Source organism: Strigops habroptila, chromosome 7, assembly GCF_004027225.2.
Source record: "Strigops habroptila isolate Jane chromosome 7, bStrHab1.2.pri, whole genome shotgun sequence".
NCBI classification, from domain to species: domain Eukaryota; kingdom Metazoa; phylum Chordata; class Aves; order Psittaciformes; family Psittacidae; genus Strigops; species Strigops habroptila.
In genome coordinates this window covers 27,007,992-27,028,823 of record NC_044283.2, presented here as the reverse complement: position 1 = coordinate 27,028,823, position 20,832 = coordinate 27,007,992, and the positions used below count along the sequence as shown (strand labels likewise).

Sequence of the window (20,832 nt, the reverse complement as noted above, 5' to 3'; positions counted from 1 at the left end):
GGCAGGTCTGGGGAGAAATGTTCACACCTGGAGAGGACACTGCAGCTAAGCTGACAGGGAGTGTAAACATGGGTTTCAACATCTATGCCAGAGGAAAGTTTGACTGGACCTGAAAAAATGTTTCTGAAATGCAACAGACCCAGTGGGGAAGTAAAGCTTTCTGCTGCTTCTGCTGTGTTGCCTGCTATTAGCAAGTTAGACGGCTGCAGGGGACACCAAGCCTGGGAAGGAGACAACCATTAAAACCAATAAATCACAGAGTACTTTCTAGTTGGACTAGAGTACTGCAGTGTTGTTTGTCACGAAATTAAGAGTGGCTAGGTTAAATTTTCTTTATTTTTGCTATTTTCTGTTTGGTGCCTGAATATAAATACACTTCTCTGTAATCCGTAAAACAAAGCAAGCAAAATTAATTTCTGCAGGTTTCTCTTCTGTTCCACACTTTTCCCCCCAGCTAGAGCATATAATTGTTCTTCAGTTAATTTTCTCACTCATTCAGTAAAATGAGTGATGTCGAGAGTGTCTCACTCACTGGTGCTCCTTCACTGTTCTTGCATAGAGTTATGAGAAAGACTACACCTGTACTGCCTCCTTGGGCTTTCAGCATTATTTAGACAAGCACATCCCTCAGCTTTTGTGTGAAAAATAAGCTATATCTTGGTACGCTAGTGCCTGCTTGAGTGCTGCTGTGCCTCATGCAGTAAATTGCAGAATGTTGCTGTATTGACATTATATATTTCTTTCTTTCTTTTCTCAGGATGTATTATACCAACCAGATTGTCATCTCTGTCAACTTAACTGCGATGTGTGGGAAATGACATGAGATGGACTGTGTCAAATTAACCAGTTTTGCACATGGTAAGAAAAATGCATTTTAACTTAATATCTGGCAACACCAGATATTAAGGGTGCTGCAGGAGTCAGGTAAAAACAGATGTTCTCTGTTTTGACTTCATAAACATGCAGGCTGGAGGAGTCCTTGATCCAGCATGAGAGAGCAGAAATGACCTTCGTTTTTTTTTTTTTTTCCCCCTCTGGTAACTGCTAAGGGTAAGAAATAGCTCTTTCTCTACAGCTACTGAAGCCTGGTTAATAAATGCAGCTGTATTTTGGCCACACATACCGTCTTCCATGCACAGACTGTTGTCACCAATTGCTTTCTCCCTATGAATTAAGGTACTGGTCATCGCTCACTCATCCAAGAAGGGCTTAAAGGAGGATCTGAGGAACTACAGGCCTGTCAGTCTGACCTTGGTGCTGGGGAAGCTTATGGAGCAGATCACCTTGAGTGCCGTCACACGGCACGTACAGGACTGGTCAGCGTGGGTTTTTTAAAGGCAGGTCCTGCTTGACTAATCTAATCTCCTTCTATGACAAGGTGACCTGCTTAGTAGATGAGGGAAAGGCCGTGGATGTTGTCTACCTAGACTTTAGTAAAGCCTTTGACACTGTTTCCCATAGCATCCTCCAGGAGAAACTGCCTGCTCATGGTGTGTTCTTCACTGGGTAAAAACTGGCTGGCTGGCAGAACCCAAAGGGTGGTGGTGAATGAAGTTCAATCAGCTGGCAGCTGGTCACAAGTGGTGCTGCCCAGGGCTCAGTACTGGGGCTAGTTCTGTTTAATATCTTTATCAGTGATCTGGATGAGAGGACCAAGTGCACCCTCACTCAGTTTGCAGTTGACACCAAACTGGGCAGGAGTGTTGATCTGCTGGAGTGTAGGAAGGCTCTGCAGAGGGATCTGGACAGGCTGGATTGATGAGCCAAGGCCAATTGTATGAGGTACAACAAGGCTCAGTGCAGGGTCCTACACTTAGGTCACAACAACCCCATTCTTCACTGAAAAGGTTGTTAGGCATTGGAACAGATGCCTAGAGGTGTGGCTGAGCCACCATCACTGGAGGTATTGAAAAAGATGTGCAGGTGTGCAGATGTGGTGCTTAAGGACATGGTTTAGTGGAGGACTGGGCAGTGCTGGGTTAGTAGTTGGACTCGATGATCTTAAGGGTCTTTTCCAACCTAAATGATTCTATAATCTCTTTGCACCAGCCATGTCATGCCCAAGGACTAGGCTACAGAGCAGGAAGAGGAGATGACAGTAGGATTGACAGAGGGCTACAGAAGCCACAGACAATTCAAACAGTCTGCAAACAGCAGCAGGGACTAAAAGGAAATTCCGTCTGCCTCAGGATCAATTTGCTGTATCCTCTTTATCTACTTTTTTCCTTCTGATTAAACAAGTGGTTGTAGCAGTGCATCTCCTGTGACTAGAGACCATGCTGGCTGCCCATCAGGAATGATTGCTTGTTTAAGCATAGTCTGTTGGGGAAAAAGTTTACAGTAGGCCCAGTGTGACCTGTGGCAGGCTGAACTAGCATCCACAATGCACACTTGAAGTGCTGCCTTCATCCGTACCTCTTGTTAGCTGTACACTGAGGAATGTATTCATTTCCCTGTGAATCCTGAAAACTGACCCTCAAAGACTCAAATTTTTGGGGATGTAGAAGAAATGGCAAATATTTGATTGACTTATTTTTACAAAGTTCTTGTATACCTTCAGGTTTCAAAAACATAAAGGAAGTCCCAAATTGGTTCTTCCAGCTTTAATACTGCAGTCTAGTTCATATATAACCACATATGAAAATACTAAGTAGGAAAAGTAGTGTCTTCTGTGTCAGTTGTGATTTAATGTCTTGCTCCTCCTTGGATTTTTTACTCCAGAATGACACTACTACTACTTTTTTTTTTTTTTTTTTTTTTTTTTTAAGATGCCTGCTGCTACATCTTTTGGTATTGATACATGGAAGAAATAGCTTCTTGTATCATTTTCGAAACTACTCTATCCTTGATAAAAGCATGCTTTATAAGTTGTTCTGTATTTGTCTGTAGAGTGAAACAAAACGTAGCTTTATATTTCAGTCAGATGAGATGATTTTTTATCACTTAGAATGACTGCAGTCCTTTTTATATATTTTTTTTTTTTTTTTTTTTTCCTTCTGGATCTGTTTAGTAACACAGGTGAGGACAATCTTTTAAGTACCAGTGTAAGTAGGCTGCTTGTTGCCATGATGGGATGTCCTCATAAGGACCCAATACCTGGCTCTTTAATAAAATCCATTAGGGTGTTTGGAGGAAACCCAAAACTTTGTAGCCCCAAATCATGGCAATACAAAACCAATCCACAAAGCAGTGAATTTTCACTGCACTAAAAGATGTAAGCTGGTGGCTATCATATTCCTTTATTAACACTCAGATGTATCGCTGAAATAGAGTCAAGAAGGGAAGTTTACACTCAAATTTACTTTTAAGATTATATTTAAAACCAAAGCATTCAGCATTTAAATGTAGCTTTTCTTGTATTCTACCTTTAGGGTATGCTAGATTGGCTTCTGTGGATATTGTATGAATAACTATTTAGTAAATCCAACGTTGCATGGCTCAGTTCATGTTTTTGAATTGGTTTGAGGTGGATGGATGTGTCTGACAATGTTTATGCTACAGAATACCTTCTTTATGTAAGTGATGAAATAAGTCCTTATGTTGAAGGCAAAGATCATTCTTCCTCCTGTCTCCTTGCACTTACAGTGCCCAGCAAAGTGGCATCCTCTGCTGCAGGGGTGTAAAAATGTGTGGTCTCACAAAACCCAAAAGTTTTCCGTGCTCCAAACCAGATCTTCACTCCTTGTCACGATATTGCTCCCTGCCTTGAAATAAATAAACACCTGCTCTGATGAAAGATGGGTTTGTGTGTGAACATCAGAAGGGAGAGAAATCTATATACAGGTATCACTGAAGGTATGTTGCACTTCTTAACGACTAATCATTTTGAAGGATATGCTTCTTTCACCAAAATCAGATGAATTTCTGCTGATGTTATCATGACATTGCCTCAAAATAAACAGAACAGACACCTAAGAAGCAACAACATGTCATTGCTCTGATAGTGAAATGCTCAGAAGAATTAAGACATGGCAGAAAAATACTGGGAAAGGATGATTTAAATCAGAACTTCCATTCTCGACATCATGACATAAGAATTTTAATAGGGAATTCAGTACAGTAAATTATTAAAGTTTCCTTAAATATCTTAAAGACATTACACGTCTAGCATCTTACCTGGGAAAGAGGGGCAAAAGACAAGCAAAAGAAACGGCAACATGTGTTGGTTTGAGAATCTAGATCTTTGGGAGATATTTCTAGAGAATCTTACCTGAAAAAGCAATGAAAGCAATGAGGCATTAGAAATGCTGCTAGTGCCAAAAGGATTATAGCTAATGGGATCTGGTGACTTATTAAAAATGGGGGAAAAAATAACGAAGAATCCAGTATTCTACCAGCTGTACTGGGACCAAACTAGAGCTGTCTCAGGCACCAGCCTCACAGCGCCACAGGTTTGCATATTGACTTGAAGAGATTTTTTTTATTTCTCTCAGGAAGCAGGTGGCTACACCACAAAATAATAATAGCTGTCCTGGTTTTGGCTGGGGTAGTTAATTTTCTTCCCTAGTAGCTGGTACAGTGCTGTGTTTCAGCTTTAGTCTGAGAATAATGTTGATAACACACTGATGTTTTATTTGTTGCTAAGTAGTGCGTGCTCTAAGTCAAAGAGTTTTTAAGTTTCTCATGCTGTGCCAGTGAGGAAGGAGGTGAACAAGAAGCTTGGAGGGAGCAGAGCCAGCACAGCTGACCCCCACTGACCATAGGAATATTCCATACCATAGAGCATCATGCTCAGCATATAAAACTGGGGGGAAGAAGAAAAGAAGGGTGGACATTTGGAGATGGCATTTGTCTTCCCAACTGTTACACGCGATGGAGCCCTGCTTTCCTTGAAATGGGAAGTGGTGAATTAATTCCTTGTTTTGATTTGCTTGCATCCACAGCTTTTGCTTTCCCTATTAAACTCCTTTAACCCAGGAGTTATCTCACTTTTACCCTGTCAATTCTCTGCCCCATCCCACTGGGTGGGTGTGTGAGTGCGTGGCTGAGTGGAACTCAGTTGCTGGCTGGGGTTAAACCGCAACAGGTCTATAATACTTAACAGCGACACTCAATTTTCCTGGCATATTTGAAATGGAGTTCAGTGGAAATATGAACGTGGAGTTAAATATGTTTATGTGTGTTTAGTTGCTTGGGCAATAGGATGACAGAGTTACTCAGTAATGCTATGAATTATTCACTACTGTGAATAATTAAGACAAGTAGCATTTGCAGTAAGAGACAACAGCAATGCACAATTTTAGAAGGCAGAAGGTTTAGGAGTATTCTGTGTCTGCACAAGTTTATGCACACATCATTCTTTAAACTGCGTGGGTACAGTAGCTGAAAGTTATTGGAAAAAATAACTGAAGGGACTGGTTATTTCATCACAGAAATATTATGATGGAGACATTCTGAAGTGTGATAATGCTTTGTTATATGATCTAAAACCAGTCCAGCATATTCAGTGCAAGTTTCCCTTGTTTATTCATCTGTAAAGCCAGAAGATTAACCTTGGTTTATTTTCTTCAACTCTGAAACTGAACATCGCACTAATGCCAAACTGCCGAGTGCATGGATACAAGCAAAGTAGGTTATTTAGAGCTGCTGTGATTGTTTCAATTTGCGTTTAAAGAAGCCAGTAAAATTTCATATCTGAGCCTGAAAGGAAGCATTAACTCTGGAATGAAAATAGAAAAATGTCTGGGGAATTAGAGACATGGGGGAAAGCAAGCATTTAAATCATCCTTGAGAGATGGTTTAAGGCCCTGCCTATTTTGCTGAGAACTCACACACTGTTCTGCAGCATAATTGGTGTTGTCTGTCTTGCTCAAGTCGTGCCAGGTCAATGCTCTGTCTTCAGTACTAAAAGCGAAAAAGAGATGTTTGGTGATGCTATCTTCGTGCTCTCTGCTACATAGAGGCTAAACACAAGCTAATCTGTTGCAAAGTTTCTTCTTTGCTTGTGAGACTAAGATTGGAGCCATTCTCAAATTTCTAACAGGCAAAGCAGAATTTTACCTAAAAACATTTTCTGCAGTGTTTTCTCGTGTTTTATTTCTTATGAGCTGTGTCATCTGGTACACAAAGAAATTGCTCTTTGTATGATCTAAAGGTAATCTGTAGAGTGGCAGAAGCACATTTATTACTGTGAGGAAAGTGACCACTGATAGATGCAAAATTAGTGCAATAATTGTGGTCTGTTGTATGAAACCTGTTTCAGTGTCTCTTAACTTCATTCTTTCTTCTGCTTGTTTGTTATCTTTGTCTTTGTAGTACTAGACTGCAAGTGTGTGTAATATAGATTGCACTCTATTTTAGTGTGGTTTTTTTTTTGTTTGTTTGTTTGGGTTTTGGTTTTGTTTGGTTTTCCTGCTGAAAGCAGTGAGGTATTGGATGGGGTATTAAGTTGAAGAGCTGCAGCTGTTGCAGAGTTGCATGGCTGCTGCTTATCCATTCAAATGTGAATGGTTTTTTTATGAACTAGCAGCCTCGTTATGTGAAGGTGACCATCTTTGCTGTTGCACTGGAGGTTTGCCTGACCACCTCTGAGAGGCAGAACAGAGGCATTATGCTTGGGCAAGGTCGCAGCTTCTCAGCCAGGCTGGTGCTTTGTTGATGAAACACATGAGAGGACCTGCAGCAGATTCACCAGATGTGTCCCAGCTTCTTTTGCTACTTTTTCAAAAGACAGTTATTAATAAGAAATGTATGGCATGTGTGTGGAAGCACGTGTGTGACGTACATTTCTAGGTGTAGTTTATATTGCTTACAACTGCTTGCGTGGGACTACTTGGCTCTAATGCACGTTGTTGCCACTATGCAAATCCTGGAATGTAAATAAGTTTAGTTCCTGGCCTTAAGAAAAAATTATTTTTTTGAAGTTCTAAAACTTCTCAAGCCAAAAAGTCCTCTAATGATAACTGCCCTGCTAAGTTGATTTTCAGGAGTCAGTTTGATTGAAAGGAACTATAGGAGGTCTGAAGGCAGTGGGAAAGATGTATTTTTCAAATGTTTGTTTTAGCAGATGACAATGACAGCCTGTAGTATATCAGCTATTTCCTCATTGGTTCCTTGTTTTATTTTTCAAAACTGAAGTAGCAGTTTTTCTTCACCAGAACAGATCTGGCTGTATCAAAATCCCTGTGTGGCCACTGATAGTAATTTATCCACTACCAGCGAATCTGACAAGTTCAAAAGAAAGCAGGATGAACCAAAATAATAATTTCTAAATTATTTTTTGTTTCTTGTCAAGCTTGAGTTTATGGGTTGGAAGGCTTTGAGTGCATGAGTAGTGTTGTGTTATAAAAGTTATGTTTTTATAGGCCAAGAGGTCATTTCAAAGTTCTGTTTTCAGTAACCTCTGAGTTATCTTTCCCTAAACTTTTTTTTCATTTTGAGTTGCTGCAGCAGTTTTGTTTTTTTTTTTTCAATCCTATTTTAGGTACGATTTTGAGGTATTTCACTTAGGTTTTCTGCTTTATGATTTTTTTTCTGATTAACTGAAGTATACTTTCAGGTTTATATTCTCTGGACATTATTTTCATTGTTGACAGTGATCAAGGGTTGTTATAGACAGACAATGTTGGTTTTTTGTTTTGTTGGTTTTTTTTCTAAACAAAAATACCATAACTTTTTAAAATTAATGCAAGGCCTACTCAGGCTCTGCAGCAATCTCAACATAACAAATAACTTGGTTCAGTTTTAATTTTACACTTCTGGATCTTATCATTAGATTGTGCCTGTCCAGATATTAGAATATATTTTTGTCTACAGGGATGAATATAGGTTGTATGAAGAAGCAGTTGTGGCATGAAGAGGCAGTGATAAACCAAGGCAGATTAAAGAAAACCTGTACCCAGGCATATAGATAACCTTTAAATAATTCGGGTAAACTCACAAATGCCTTCTTTTTATTCCCTACCAAATGTTGGTTGCATTTCTTCAGATGACTCCTAGTTTTACTTTTTATATTGTTCTAAACAACTGCTGGAGAAATTCAGAAGGAAGGAATGTTTCTGTAGGCTGTGATCAAGTACCAGGTGAGAACCATAACAAAGAACTCATCAGTAGTGCTAACACGCTCAAAAGAGCTGAAAGAAAGAGAGGCTTTGGGCTTTGTTAGTTATTAAAGGTAGTTTTGATGCCCTGCAGAAAATTCTTGAGTGTATTGAGACAGTCTGGATAGAGTATGTGCTGGCTCATTAAGCTGCACTGAGAAACCAGGAAAAAGGAGAGGAGAGTAGCATTGGTACTACCTGCACTTTACCAATCATGACTTGAATTCTGCCAGGACAGCCGCATAAGTGATTAAAAAACCCAACATACCGTAAGCTGTAAAGGACTGTTCCATCTGGATGGAGTCGAATCATTCGGTTTTTCACTGTCACCCCATGGACAAATGACTTCTTGTCATTTTGGAAATACGTGTCCGGCACCCAGAGCTGGTCAACCACTCTGCTGTCCAGAGTTAGGTTCAAAGGTATTCCAGAGTAAGAGAGTCTTTTATCCCTTCAGGACTGCTGGAAGTACATGGTCAGGGTGTAGTCCTAAGCAAGAAACAAGAACAACTTTTTGTATTTTGCATACTGACTAGCTTAACAGAAGTTTATGTTTAGGTAACACTTGGTAACTAAGTATCAGTAGCAATAGAAAGTTTAAGGGTTATTCCGATATTGTTGTCATTAACCATGACTAATTCTTGGCCCGTTCGTGTTAATGTCAAACTTTGCACTATTGCCAATTGGAGACTGTCACAGGCTTTCAAGATCTCTTGAGCCAGAGGGAGTATATGGTACATTTGGGTCTTCAGTCTGTGGATCACACTTGCATCATTGTGGGTGTTTGGTTTTTAGTTTTATTTGAAAAGAGCAGGGTGTATTTGACCTCTGCCAAATACCATTGTATGCACTGAGGACTTTCTTTTGATGTTTCCTCCCTTCATCCTGAAAGTTTCCTCATAGAATCCAGAAAGGCCAGCAGTTCCTAGACCTCCCAAGGCAGAGCAAATCAGACCTCAAAAAATGTGTAATGGACAGCTTCCCATTCTGCATCTGCTGGAGCTGCCAGATGTAATGACCTTAGATAGCCAGGCACATCTCACCTGAGCCTGGGAAACATGGTGTTCTCTGTCCTTAGCAATCAGATATTACCACATAGAAAATGAAGCTCTTCTCTTGACTATCACTCTGTGGCTTAGGTAAAATATAATTTGTGCAGTCCTTCATCTTTCACTTAGTCTGAAAAGAAATTTTTCTAAAAGGCTTCTGGCCTGATTTACTATCTTGTGTCTGTCTTTCTGGGAATTCAGTGATTTTTAGAGGTAGTCAGTTTTTTAAAGTGGAAAAGCCCATGTACTTTGTAGCTGATGGACTTTTTAAAAGCTGACTGGAACGTGTGTAGACTATTAGTTTTCTCTTCCCCATGTCATCTCACAGCCTTCTTTTCAAATGGCACGTCATTTTGTCACACATTTTTTACAGTAGAAGTGCAGCAAAATTACAGATCTTATTGAAAAAATTAGTTAGGGCTAAGATTTTCTTTTTATGTGAGAGAAAGCCTTGCATCAGTCATCCTCAAAAATCCTAGCCTGGACTATAATTTGTGAAGAAATAGAGAGCATAAAAGCTGCCTGATGTGATTTGCTTTCTTCATCTTCAGTGGCTTCTGAAGACTTGATCATTGCCATGAAATCAAAGCAGAGTTGTTACCTTTCAAAAAGACTTTCTGTCTGAAATGTTGCATCTGGCAGTTATAAACTATACACTTATTGGTAAAAGAAGTTAATGAAAATACTTTTCTTCCCTGCCCTGGACCTACAGTAGTTGTTTTGCATGGAGGAAATGCCATGACTTGATGATCAGTGGTCACATACAATAGGACAACTATGTCCATTATAGAACTGATTTGCAAGGTTTTCATAGATGCACCATTTTCCAGGCCTGCAAGAAGATAGTTACGAACAACAGAGCCAAGAGGTGGTATGCCAAAGACATAAGCTTTTGTTGGTGTGTTTTTTTCCTGACCCAAGTAACTAGGAGGAGATCAGGACAGCTTCTTTTGCTTTTCAGACCATGCTGCTGAAGCTTGGAACTTCAAAGTGATGCAGTGGGGTATATTCTGAGCTCTGCTGAATAGGTGATTTATAATTTAAATGGCAGTGAGGAGAATCATGAACCCAAGGAGGCAATGTACAATTTGAATGTACAATTTGAATGGAGTTGGGTTAGAAGCAGGAATTTAGAAATTAAATCCCTGTCCTTTATTCCTCTTACGCATATACAGACTTGGAGACCAGATGGGATTGGATGAGAAAAAATAAAAATTGAGACCAAACCAAACTAACACTGTTCTGCAGTTTTCATATGTTGTATCTGTTTCCTAGCTTGCCTTATTTCAAGCAACTTCAGATAGAAAAGCTTTCATACATGGCTGATACAAGTTAAATCCTTAGTGCTTTACTTGGTATCCTTTACGTCATCCACCTGATTCAGCAGAGCCTATGCTGTCTGCTGCACAGATGGAATAGAAATTCCAATTATATATAATTATCTTTTTTCCTTCCTGCTTTCTTTCATATTTTCACTAGGTCTTACAGCTGCTTTTGTAGAACTGTCATGCTGCCCAGGAAAAAAGCTAACAATTGACAGTGGTGCCTATGTGATGGTTCTCAAAGATTAGCCAAGATAAGCTACAAGAGATCTTAGAGGATGTGATCAGGTGAAAGAAAAAGAAATTCTGTATGTTGTCTATGGCTACTAGAAGAAAATGAGTTGCTATTTTTAGCATTGTAGTTTGCATAAGAAATTTTACTTCTTCCAGTTGTGCTATATACAGAACACTGCTATTGGTAACACTATGGTAAAGACACCTCCTTCCTTGCAATTGTGCTATACTATGTAGAAGTATGTGGCAAACCAACAAGTGTGATGGGGAGAAAAAATCTGAGCTTCATTCTGAAGGAATCTTAGTGTTTCTTAACTCAGAAAATGATCTATTTTCTCCCATTCCCCAGAACATGGGGGTGTTACTCATCCAGTATTTTAATGAGGCAAATGAAGAGTATGTCATGATTATGAGAGTCCTTGTTGCTGTAAATTCTTATTTTAAAAAGCATAGTTAAAGGTTATTTTAATGAAACCCAAATGTATATAAGCTATAATAATCCAAATGTTATAGTTACACATTTTTATAATTTTTTTAAAGGAGTACAGCCTTACCTTTCTTATATTTCACCAGTGAAGAACGAAATGCCAGCAAACCATATGGTAGTCTCATAGTGGAGGGTTTTGTACTATTTTTTTTATATTTTACAGTGGTGTGAGTGAAGATGTAATGATTACTTGCCTTCAATCCTGTAAAATTTGCTGGGGATTTTGTAGTTTCAAGCTCTAGAGTGTGTGAATAATTTCTGAATCTTTTGATTATTGGCTACAGAATATTTTTAGCTTTTTATGGCAGCTTTCCAAGGCCTCAAGCATCAGTCTAGATATGAAAAAAAAAATCAGACCATTGTACTTAAGAATTTCTAACCATGAGTTTAAAAGATCTGGGCCTAGTGTAAAACTAACAAAGAGAATCTGTTTCTGCAGGTAACTGTTCTTTTAAAAACATCTCACTTTTTCCCGTGGTATTTTTTTTTTTTTTTTTTTTTTTTTTTTTTTTTTTAGAAGTACTCTGGACTGTACTTCCTATAATAAAAGAAAAAGCTGTAATGCTACTGAAAAATCATGGTATTTCAGTAGATTTAATCGAGCTGTCTAGGTTTAACACAAGTGCCTCCCTGCTTTTCCAGAGCATAGTCAACCTTCCTAGTGGTAGATGTCTGAGCACTACTGATAAAGTTGGTTTTGTGTGTATTGATTTCCTGCCCCCCCCCCCCCCCCCTTTTTGTTTTTCCTTTTTAAAGTGATGGATTCTGATTTGTTAGTGTGAGATGCTGGGTTTTTTTTCCCTTCTTAGTAATTGTGCAAATTTCTTACACATTTCCAGTTTGATACAAAATATAAGTGAGCATATATACACAGTATATAAGCCGACCCGTGTACCAGTGTTGTAATAGGGTGCATTAGGTTGTGAAGACAAACACATGCTAGTCCTAGGTAAGAGAGATTCTGTGAAAATGTGAGTACGAGAAACCAGCTTATTATTACTCAACATGGCAAATTATTTCTTAATCTGAATTTAAGCAGCCTCATAAATAAATATTGGTACCAAGCTTCACAGTTTACTTGAGTAATATAAATGTCTTGTCGTAAAGAAAAGGAATGGAGCACTGATGCACATTGTACTTGAAGTTAGAACAATTTGTAGTTCCAGAAAGTAATAGACTGGAGAGTTCCCACACAATATTAAGTTTCACTTTTATTTCTATTTTTTTATTCCCTGATCTTTTTTGTGCAACATGTATAGGTGATGTAAGGGTAGTAAAAGACTTCCCCCCCCTTCCCCCCCCCCCCAAAAAAAAAAAGAAAAAAATCTCTGTAGCTCTCTGAAAACAGTAGAGATGCATTAGAATAGCTAAATAACTTGGACTTGCTGGTAATTTCCACTGTGTGGTTTACAAGTTCAACACAGCAGAATATAAAGTGGAATACTTCTGTTATATTATAATCTAACCTTCCAGGATACACAGAACTGGTACTTCACAACGCTTATCAGTTGAACTATGGGCTCTGATGGAATAAAACATAAGTTTACATATCTGCTGTACCGGCAGTTGCAATTCTAGGCATACATGTTTTAAGCGGAAAATAGGCAATATTTTAACTTGCAATGTCCAGCTTTGTGATCTAAAAGACCTTCTGTGTTTTTCCTCTTTCCAGGGTGGCCTCAATCTAAGTTCTGCTATCGTTTCATGTATTGAAAACAATTTAGCACATTGTGATATATTTAAGTAATAACCGAATGTCAAAGAACACTCCAAAAGTCTTACCACCTAAAAATTAACAATACGTATGCAGATATTAGCCAGTTAGTAAATGGAAGAGCATTTTGTGACTATTTAACTGTTTTAGGTCAACTCAATGTCAAATGTTAGATCTCTAGATGAGTTTGTACATGAAGGCACTGTGCAGCAAAACAAATAGGTGAAATATAGCATACTTCTAATAGACATACGTCTAATAGACAACAGTCATACTTCTAATAGACAACAGTGTATATTGATAGTTGTGGGATGCATACTGTATACCCAAATGATCTTAAATTAAAATTATATCCTTGGGAACCATCCAATAATCAAATATGTGCCAGCATTGCAGAAAATGAGATGCAATGCAATTCAAATAGAGTATAACTTAATCAAGACGAACATAACTGAAATTGCAATTTAAAATTAAATATGGAGTGAATACTAATATCAACTGTAATAAGGCCATCAATGTAGAACAGCAATATATGTAAATCCTGCTGTGACCGCAAGCTGTTATTAATTGGGGAAGATTATTTTCTGTGTTTATCTGATACTAACAAGAATGGGAAAGGTAGAGTTTTGAGACAGTGGTAAATGCTGAATTTGGAAATTGTAAAAATGCATACTGATTCCTATGTTGTAAGCATGCTAATACATCAGAAGAAGCTGTTAGCATTTGTTTAGCAACAGTTAGCTGTCCTATCTTTGGTACTTGTAGGGAAGATCTGTACCTTCACCTGCAAAAGAGCCATTTTAAGATAAGAGAATGCAATTGACGATGTGATTTTTTTGAGTGTGAGATTGTGTTTTTTGGTGTTTATTGGGGTTTTTTTGCTTGGTTGGTTGTTTGTGGCTTGTGGGGTTTTATTTTTGGTGGCTTTTGTTTTTGGGTTTTGTTTTTGTTTTGGGATCTTTTTTGGGTGGTTTTTTTTTGGTTGTTTTTTCTTTTTTTTTTTTTAATTGTTTATAATTTCCCATGTATAGTTGATGCTCAATTTGAGATACTGAACAGAAATTTGAAGAAAACATTGTAACAGAAATTAAGGAGGAACAAAATAGTGGTTCTATTTATGCTCTTCTCTAAAAAAGTCAAGGCAACTACATCTCTTTATTAGGTCTGCAGTCCAGCCAGGCAAGGAAGCCGTGGAGTTAGGGATGTGCACACTAGTGCATTGATTGTATTTGCCTTCCTTTCTAAGGGTATAGTTGAGTGTTCATTTTGGTTTTGTTTTCAGTGAAGACTGATGCAGTGTATGTTATCCAGTTCCCCTCTTTTGTGCAAAGTAGTGGCAGGAGGAGGGACTCAAATTATTCAGTGCACTGGCCTGGTTCACAGGAGGCTGTGATTTTCATGAACTACATTTCTGTCAGGGGAAACAGAATTTTCCTACAGCAAGCTTTAGTTTTGCAGAAATCATGTTTTCTGCCAGTAAATTGCAAATAATTTGTGGATGTGAGATTTCTGTATGAGCAAAAGTTGTGCAAGGTATTATTATTTTATTTGATCCAGTTGGTAGCTGTAGTTGCTATTGAAGTGCCTTGCATTTCTGTTTTTGAAATGTGCTGACAATTCTCGAGAGAAATGTTTCATAAACCTTGCTGGCATTTATAACCTCACAATTATGTGGCATCACAGTTGTGTCTTACAGCAAGAAGCAGAGATCTGGCAAGAGTCTGCGTAGCTGTAATGATGATGCTCTTTATTGCTCAAAGCACAGCCAGGAACAAGATTAGACTATTATAAGAGTAGCGTTTTGGAAATGAAGGCACTCATCATTACTGTATTGGGATCTAATATTACTCTCTGCAGTCAAGGCAGAAGTCCCCTTAACTGCAATGGGATTAGAATTACATCCAATGTCTTCAATCATTACTGAAAAAGCAAACCAAAAGGCACAACATTTCTCGGTTACAACAGCAAACTATGTATTTTGTTGCATCTTGTTTGGTGTTTTAGTAAAAATGTTTAGAAGAAGTATTTAGTACTGCTTCTGACATTTAAATGGGTTACAATAATTTTGTTTCATTGGCTTGGTGTTATTTAACACAGAGGTGGGTAAAATCCCAATTTTATCTTGTGTTTTATCTTCAACTTTGCCTCTTTTTGAGAGAAGAAGAGTAAAGACTTCTGTGCTTTGGATCAGTATCGCATTGTCTTGCCCTCTGCTTTTTTTCGCCCCTCTCATCTGAGCTTTGCTAACCTGTAAGATCTCCATGTACCACTTGTTCTTTGTATAGGAAGAAAAGAGATGATATTGCTAAATACTAACGTACTAAATACTAACATGGATTGCTTTGATTAGGAGTGGTCTTACTTTACTTAGCAGGAAAGTAAGGTAGCAGGTAAGGTAGCCTTATGGGTGTGGTGTTGTTATCCTCACTGCATGCTGGAATCAGAACGTGTTCATGGTATGATCCATATTCCATAAAAGATCTATGAACTGCTTTTTGTACCTGTAGGAAACAAGAATGATATATATTCCCATGCTATTCTATTCTGCTTTTGAAGCTGGTTATCTTTTCCGTATAGAGAGTAATACTGCCATGAAGATGCTTGAGGGGAAGAGTGGCGAACAGGGTAAAATATGGCACGTGTTTAAGTAAGATGACATTGTAAGGAATGTTGGAGTAAACAAATACAAGTGTACTGGCATGTAGGGTAACTGTGTGTATATTTTTTTTACAGGCAGTAAGTAAGTATCCTTTATATTTTGGCTCCAGAGAGAGCACCTGGGGTTGATTAAAGAACAACTGAAGAGAAAACAAAGGAACAGAAAAGCTTCTCACTGGCAAGTAGCACCACAGACTAACATACGTTAATCCATGTCTAGATATGTCTTTTAAGAGCAAATGTAGACAGCAATGAGACAAACATGTTTTCTCTTTAGACATTTCTCTCTGTGAAGCAGCTGAAAGCAAGTTTTTGCCAAAAAACCCAACCAAACCCAAGTTGTCCAGGTATTAGCAGCTGTAGTGCAAAGGTATTCTAGGTATTATATGATGCTTTGTGCCGAAGTCAAAGATGTTCTAGGATTCTTCTCTTGTGATTCGTGCAAAAACTTGCCTGTTCATATGCAGGTATGAAAGGGAATGGTGGGATGACACTTACGGACTGTGACAGTGTGCCCAAGTAGTGCTGTTCTCATGTTCTCTGCAAAGCATGTGGAGCAAGCACTCCAAGGAAAAGAAACTTCAGGCTTTAACTTATGTTTCAAAACACTTCAATCTTGAACTGGAAGCACCAAGACACAGGACTGGGACTGGGCATTTGGGAGGAAACTACTTCCCGGGTTCTTGTATGGTCTACATGGAGATGGCTCCTTACTGACTAGAGGACTGAATCCTAATGAGGTGGCCATAGATCAGGTCTGAGGGTCTACCATATTGAATGTGATGTGAGGAAAAAAGCAAACTAAGAAAAAAGACACATTGGAAGGATGCAGCACTTGAAAGTTCCTGTAAAGGCAAAACATTGTGGAACAATGGACAAATAAACCACGTTTCCCTTGCAACCTATAAGCAAGATAATTGGAAAGCAGCCTTATTGCTAACAATGGTCCTTTCTGAAGCACTTGATTACTTCTTTTTTTTAACTTCGTAATTCCCAGCTAGCTCAGCAGGGGTGAACTTTGAGACCATTACAAAGTGCACTGAATGTCTAAGGAGAACAATACAGTGCTAAGATCTCGGAAGAATTCCTCATGATGTCAGTGCACAGTGCTGTAGGTGAAGCTGAACCAGTTGTTAGCTTAGGAGCAGATGGGAGAGGTTTGCTGAATTTTGTCTTGAATGCTACTGTGTAAGTGATAACAGTACCAGGAATCTAGTAAGCACTGGACAGAAAGTTGAAGAGAACATAGGCACAAGAATGTCAGCAATGTAAAAATGAACTGGAGTTGCAGGACAAGCTAGCTGAGCATGTACAGTAAAAGAAAGAGGCCCACAACCCTTAATTATGTGTTGTGCAGGGACTTACGTTAAGCAAAGCTTATGAGTTAGAAATCGGTAGTGAAGACAGCAAACTATGGCTAGAGTTGGTTCCAGAAGATGCTCAAAAATGTGGAAGGGAAGTTACATATATATTCACATGAAGTGGGGCTAACTTTGTAATTAGAGTTACTGATTTTTATTATTTTTTCATGCCTTAACATACATATATATGTAATATATTTTTTAACAATTTACCACCAATTAGGTAGGAGCTATTTCTATTTCTGTGGGTCTGGTGATTGAGATCTATTTGATTCCTTCTGCCTAGTTTTCAGTTGTCACTCCACTGCATCAATTTTCTTTGTTTTTGAAAGAAGCAAATGGAGGTTGACGTGACATGCAGTGAGTCAGTGGCTCTCCCTGGAACAGAAATAGTAATCATTTAGCTGCAAGATCTTTAGACTGGTATATACCTTACTGAGGGTGCTTTTAATTTTGTGGTTTGGTGTGGGTTTTGTTGGTTGCTTTTTTGCTTTGTATGTAACTACTGTTTCAGGTTTTAGGGTTTGGGGTTTTTTGTTTGGATGTTTTGGGTGATGTTTGTGGTTTTGTGTTGGTTTTTGTGTTGGGTGTTTTTTTTTTTTCTCCCCTGAATTGCTCAGGACTACTTTGTTCCATTGTTCATGATGCTTATGCTTGAATTGCGTTATGTAAAATGGTGATGATAATGAAGACTGTTATGTGGCTGGAGATATTTTTCCCACATTGGTGTTTTTGTTGACTGCTTTACATAATTCTAATCCATAAATCATAAGGTCAAGCTGTCTCCCTCATACTTCCAAGTGAAGGACAGTAACGTTTTGTGCTGTATCTGGAAACTAGGGATAGAGCAGCATCATGACATTTCTGCTTTATAATGTCTCTCAAACTGGAATAATTTTACACTTGGAGCTGATAAAACTAAGGGTATAAGTGACACTGTCTTAGTATGATAAAACATGCTGGTTGGAAGGTCCTCTGGGAGTTTCCAGTCCAGTCTCCTGCTTGAAGCAGGACTATCACCAACCCTGTCTTGAGTCAGACACCACTTTCTCTGGCAAAGCTTGAAAGGCCCTCAAGGATGGAAATTCCCCAGACACTATGGTCAGCCTCTTCCATTGCTGCACTGCCCTTTTGTTGAAAAAGTCTTTCTTGGCATCCACCCTGAACCTCCCGAGTAGTTGTTGTCCTTCATTGTATCATATGCCATTACTGAGGGTGGTTTGACTGCCATCTTCGCTTCAGGCAGTTGTAGGCTACAATGGGTTTTTCCCCTGCCTCTTCTTTTTGCCAGATTAAGCAAAGCAAGCTCCCTTGTCTCTCCTGATAGGTTACACGCTCTAGGCCCTGGACTTGTTGATCTCTCTCCACTGGACCATTTCCAGTTTCTCAGTATCCCTCTTGAAGAGGGGGAGGAAAGAAATGGGGGACACTGTTTTAAGTGCAGCTTTACCATTACAGAATATAAGAGGGCAATAACTTCCCTCTGTGCTGACCACACACCTGCCAGTGTAGGTTAGCATGAAGTTTAAATATGATGAGAGTGCACATGGTGGCTTGAATTCAGCTGCTGCTTAAAACAACCTGCTCCAGCACTTCAATGTCTTTCTTTCAGTGAGGGACCCAGTACTGAACACAGTATTCGAGATGTGGCCTCACCAGTGCCAAGTACAGGGGGATGATCCCTGCCCTGGCCCTGCTGGCCACGCTATTGCTGATACAGGCCAGGATGCTGTTGGCCACCTGGGCACACTGCTGCTTCATATTCAACCAGCTGTTAATCAGCATCCCCAGGTCCTTTTCCACTAAATTCTACTGTCCTAAATCCCAGAGTCCTAACTCTGCTGCTCACCTTTCTAGCTATCCTCCAGATCCTGAACTCTGTCATCTTGTGGTCACTGCAAACCAAGCATGCTGTAAATACTTGCTTTGCATCTGGATATTTCTGCAAAAGGCAGCTTGAGAAAAAGCTTCCCCATGTGAATTCTCATGAGCTGCATAATTTAAATATTAAGCTGCTTACATGACAATCTAACATCATAGTTGATGAGTTTACAACATCGATGCAAATTTTCTGTGGAAAGCTTGCTTTTGAGGGGAATCAGTTTACCTTGAGATGCACGTATCATTGAGTCTAAATCCTCAGACCAGAAACCATGGTATTTTTAGAATGTTGATAACAAAGGACCCCATTTTATTTTTATCCCTCTATTACCATAACCAATTGTATAATTGAGTTGGCCGATTTAAAATGATTGATTAGAACCCTACAAACCCAGTGCCATTACCAGTTTCATAAGAATACACATTTCAAAACATTTTATAGTATATGTAGGCGTTCTATGGGAGAGGAAAAAAAACCAAGCAAGAGCAGATAATAACTCATCAGTCAGTTTGAAGGCATGTGAATAATAATCCTGAGGACCAACTGAGATGTGGAAGACCAGGCTTTCTTTCCTACAAAATATGTAACAAGGGAGACTATAAACATAGTGATTATTTGGAGAACCAAGTAGCTTAGTGCAGAAAGTTGAGATTGGCACCAATATACTGAAAATCTGGGAAAGTATGTTCTTGCAAATGACATTTTAAATTAAGCAATCCCACAAATTGGTTTTCTATAATGCTTACAGCAATAAAACCTCTCTCTAGGACTGAAGTTTCAGAAGGCTTTCACCTCACTGAAGTCCAAGACAGCTACTACTTCCATTCCTTCCTGTGTGCCAGCACACATTTGAATTAATAGGAAGTGGAGGGAATCAATCCAGGTTAGAAATGAACCCTGCCCGTTACTATTTTGGTGTGGTAGTTTTGTACGTAGATGAATTCTCTGATCCCGTCCCCACCACGTCTATCCAAGCTGGGGCAGGAAAGGATAGAAAGGTGTCCTGGGTTCAGCTATAGCAGTCATTTTTCTCCTGCTTAGTAGCTGGTGCAGTGCTGTGTTTTTTAACTTTCAGCCTGGGAACAACGCTGATAACACTGATGTTTTTAGTTGTTGTTAAGTAATGTTTATTCCAACCAAGGACTTTCTCAGTCTCATGCTTTGCCAGGGAGGAGGGGAAGCCGGGCGGAAGCAGAGACAGGACACCTGACCCAAACTAGCCAAAGGGGTATTCCATACCACAGCACGTCATGCCCAGTATATAAACCGGGGGGAGTTACCCGGAAGGCCCAGATCACTGCTCGGGTCGGGCTGGGTATCAGTCGGCGGGTGGTGAGCAATTGTATCCTCTCCCCTTGTTATTTCACTAATCGTTATTATCATTGGTGGTAGCAGTAGTGGTTTTGTGTTATACCTTAGTTGCGGGACTGCTCTTATCTCAACCCGTGGGAGTTGCATTCTTCCCATTCTCCTCCCCATCCCTCCGGGAGCGGGGGGAGGAAGAAGTGGGGGGGGGAGTGAGCGAGCGGCTGTGTGGTTCTGAGTTACTGGCTGGGCTCAAACCACGACAGTTCTTTTTGGCGCCCAACGTGGGGCACGAAAGGTTGAGATAACGACAGATCTGACCAGAGTGTGTTTAATCATATTTGTGATAAGCATTCATTGTTACTACTCGTCACAATGGTGATTATTTGGCTCTCAGACGTGTTGCGCTTGATCTCAGAGTTTCAGCATGTTGTACCTTACTTACAGCCACTATTTGCTGTTTTAGCGTTTATCGGCTGGGGGGCCTGGGCTAAGGTTCTTGTTTCACTGTACTTCATGGTAATGACTTGTAATACAATAGACTCATTGATCATGAAACTGGTCTGGTTTGTGCTTCCAGCGTGGCCATCACCACTATACATTGGGAGGTATATAATGAAATATTTTAGCAATTGCATATCTTTTTTTTTCTCCTCGGGGGGTAAACTTACAAAGGAAGCATTCTCTTTCACCCCCCGTTCCCCCACCAGCCTATTTGCAACAGCAATTGAGAGTTCTGAAGGTTTTAGATGGCCTTTGAGTACCCTTGAAACCTGCCTGC

At 39.4% G+C, this 20,832-nt stretch overlaps 1 protein-coding gene across 1 annotated transcript in view; it reads right to left on the bottom strand.

Moving 5' to 3' along the window:
- Positions 1 to 20,832, bottom strand: part of GABRB1 (gamma-aminobutyric acid type A receptor subunit beta1) — a 135,549-nt gene that overhangs the window by 50,817 nt on the left and 63,900 nt on the right. The window contains 1 exon segment of the mRNA XM_030492563.1: positions 8,308 to 8,528. Coding sequence (XP_030348423.1) covers positions 8,308 to 8,528 — 221 coding nt within the window.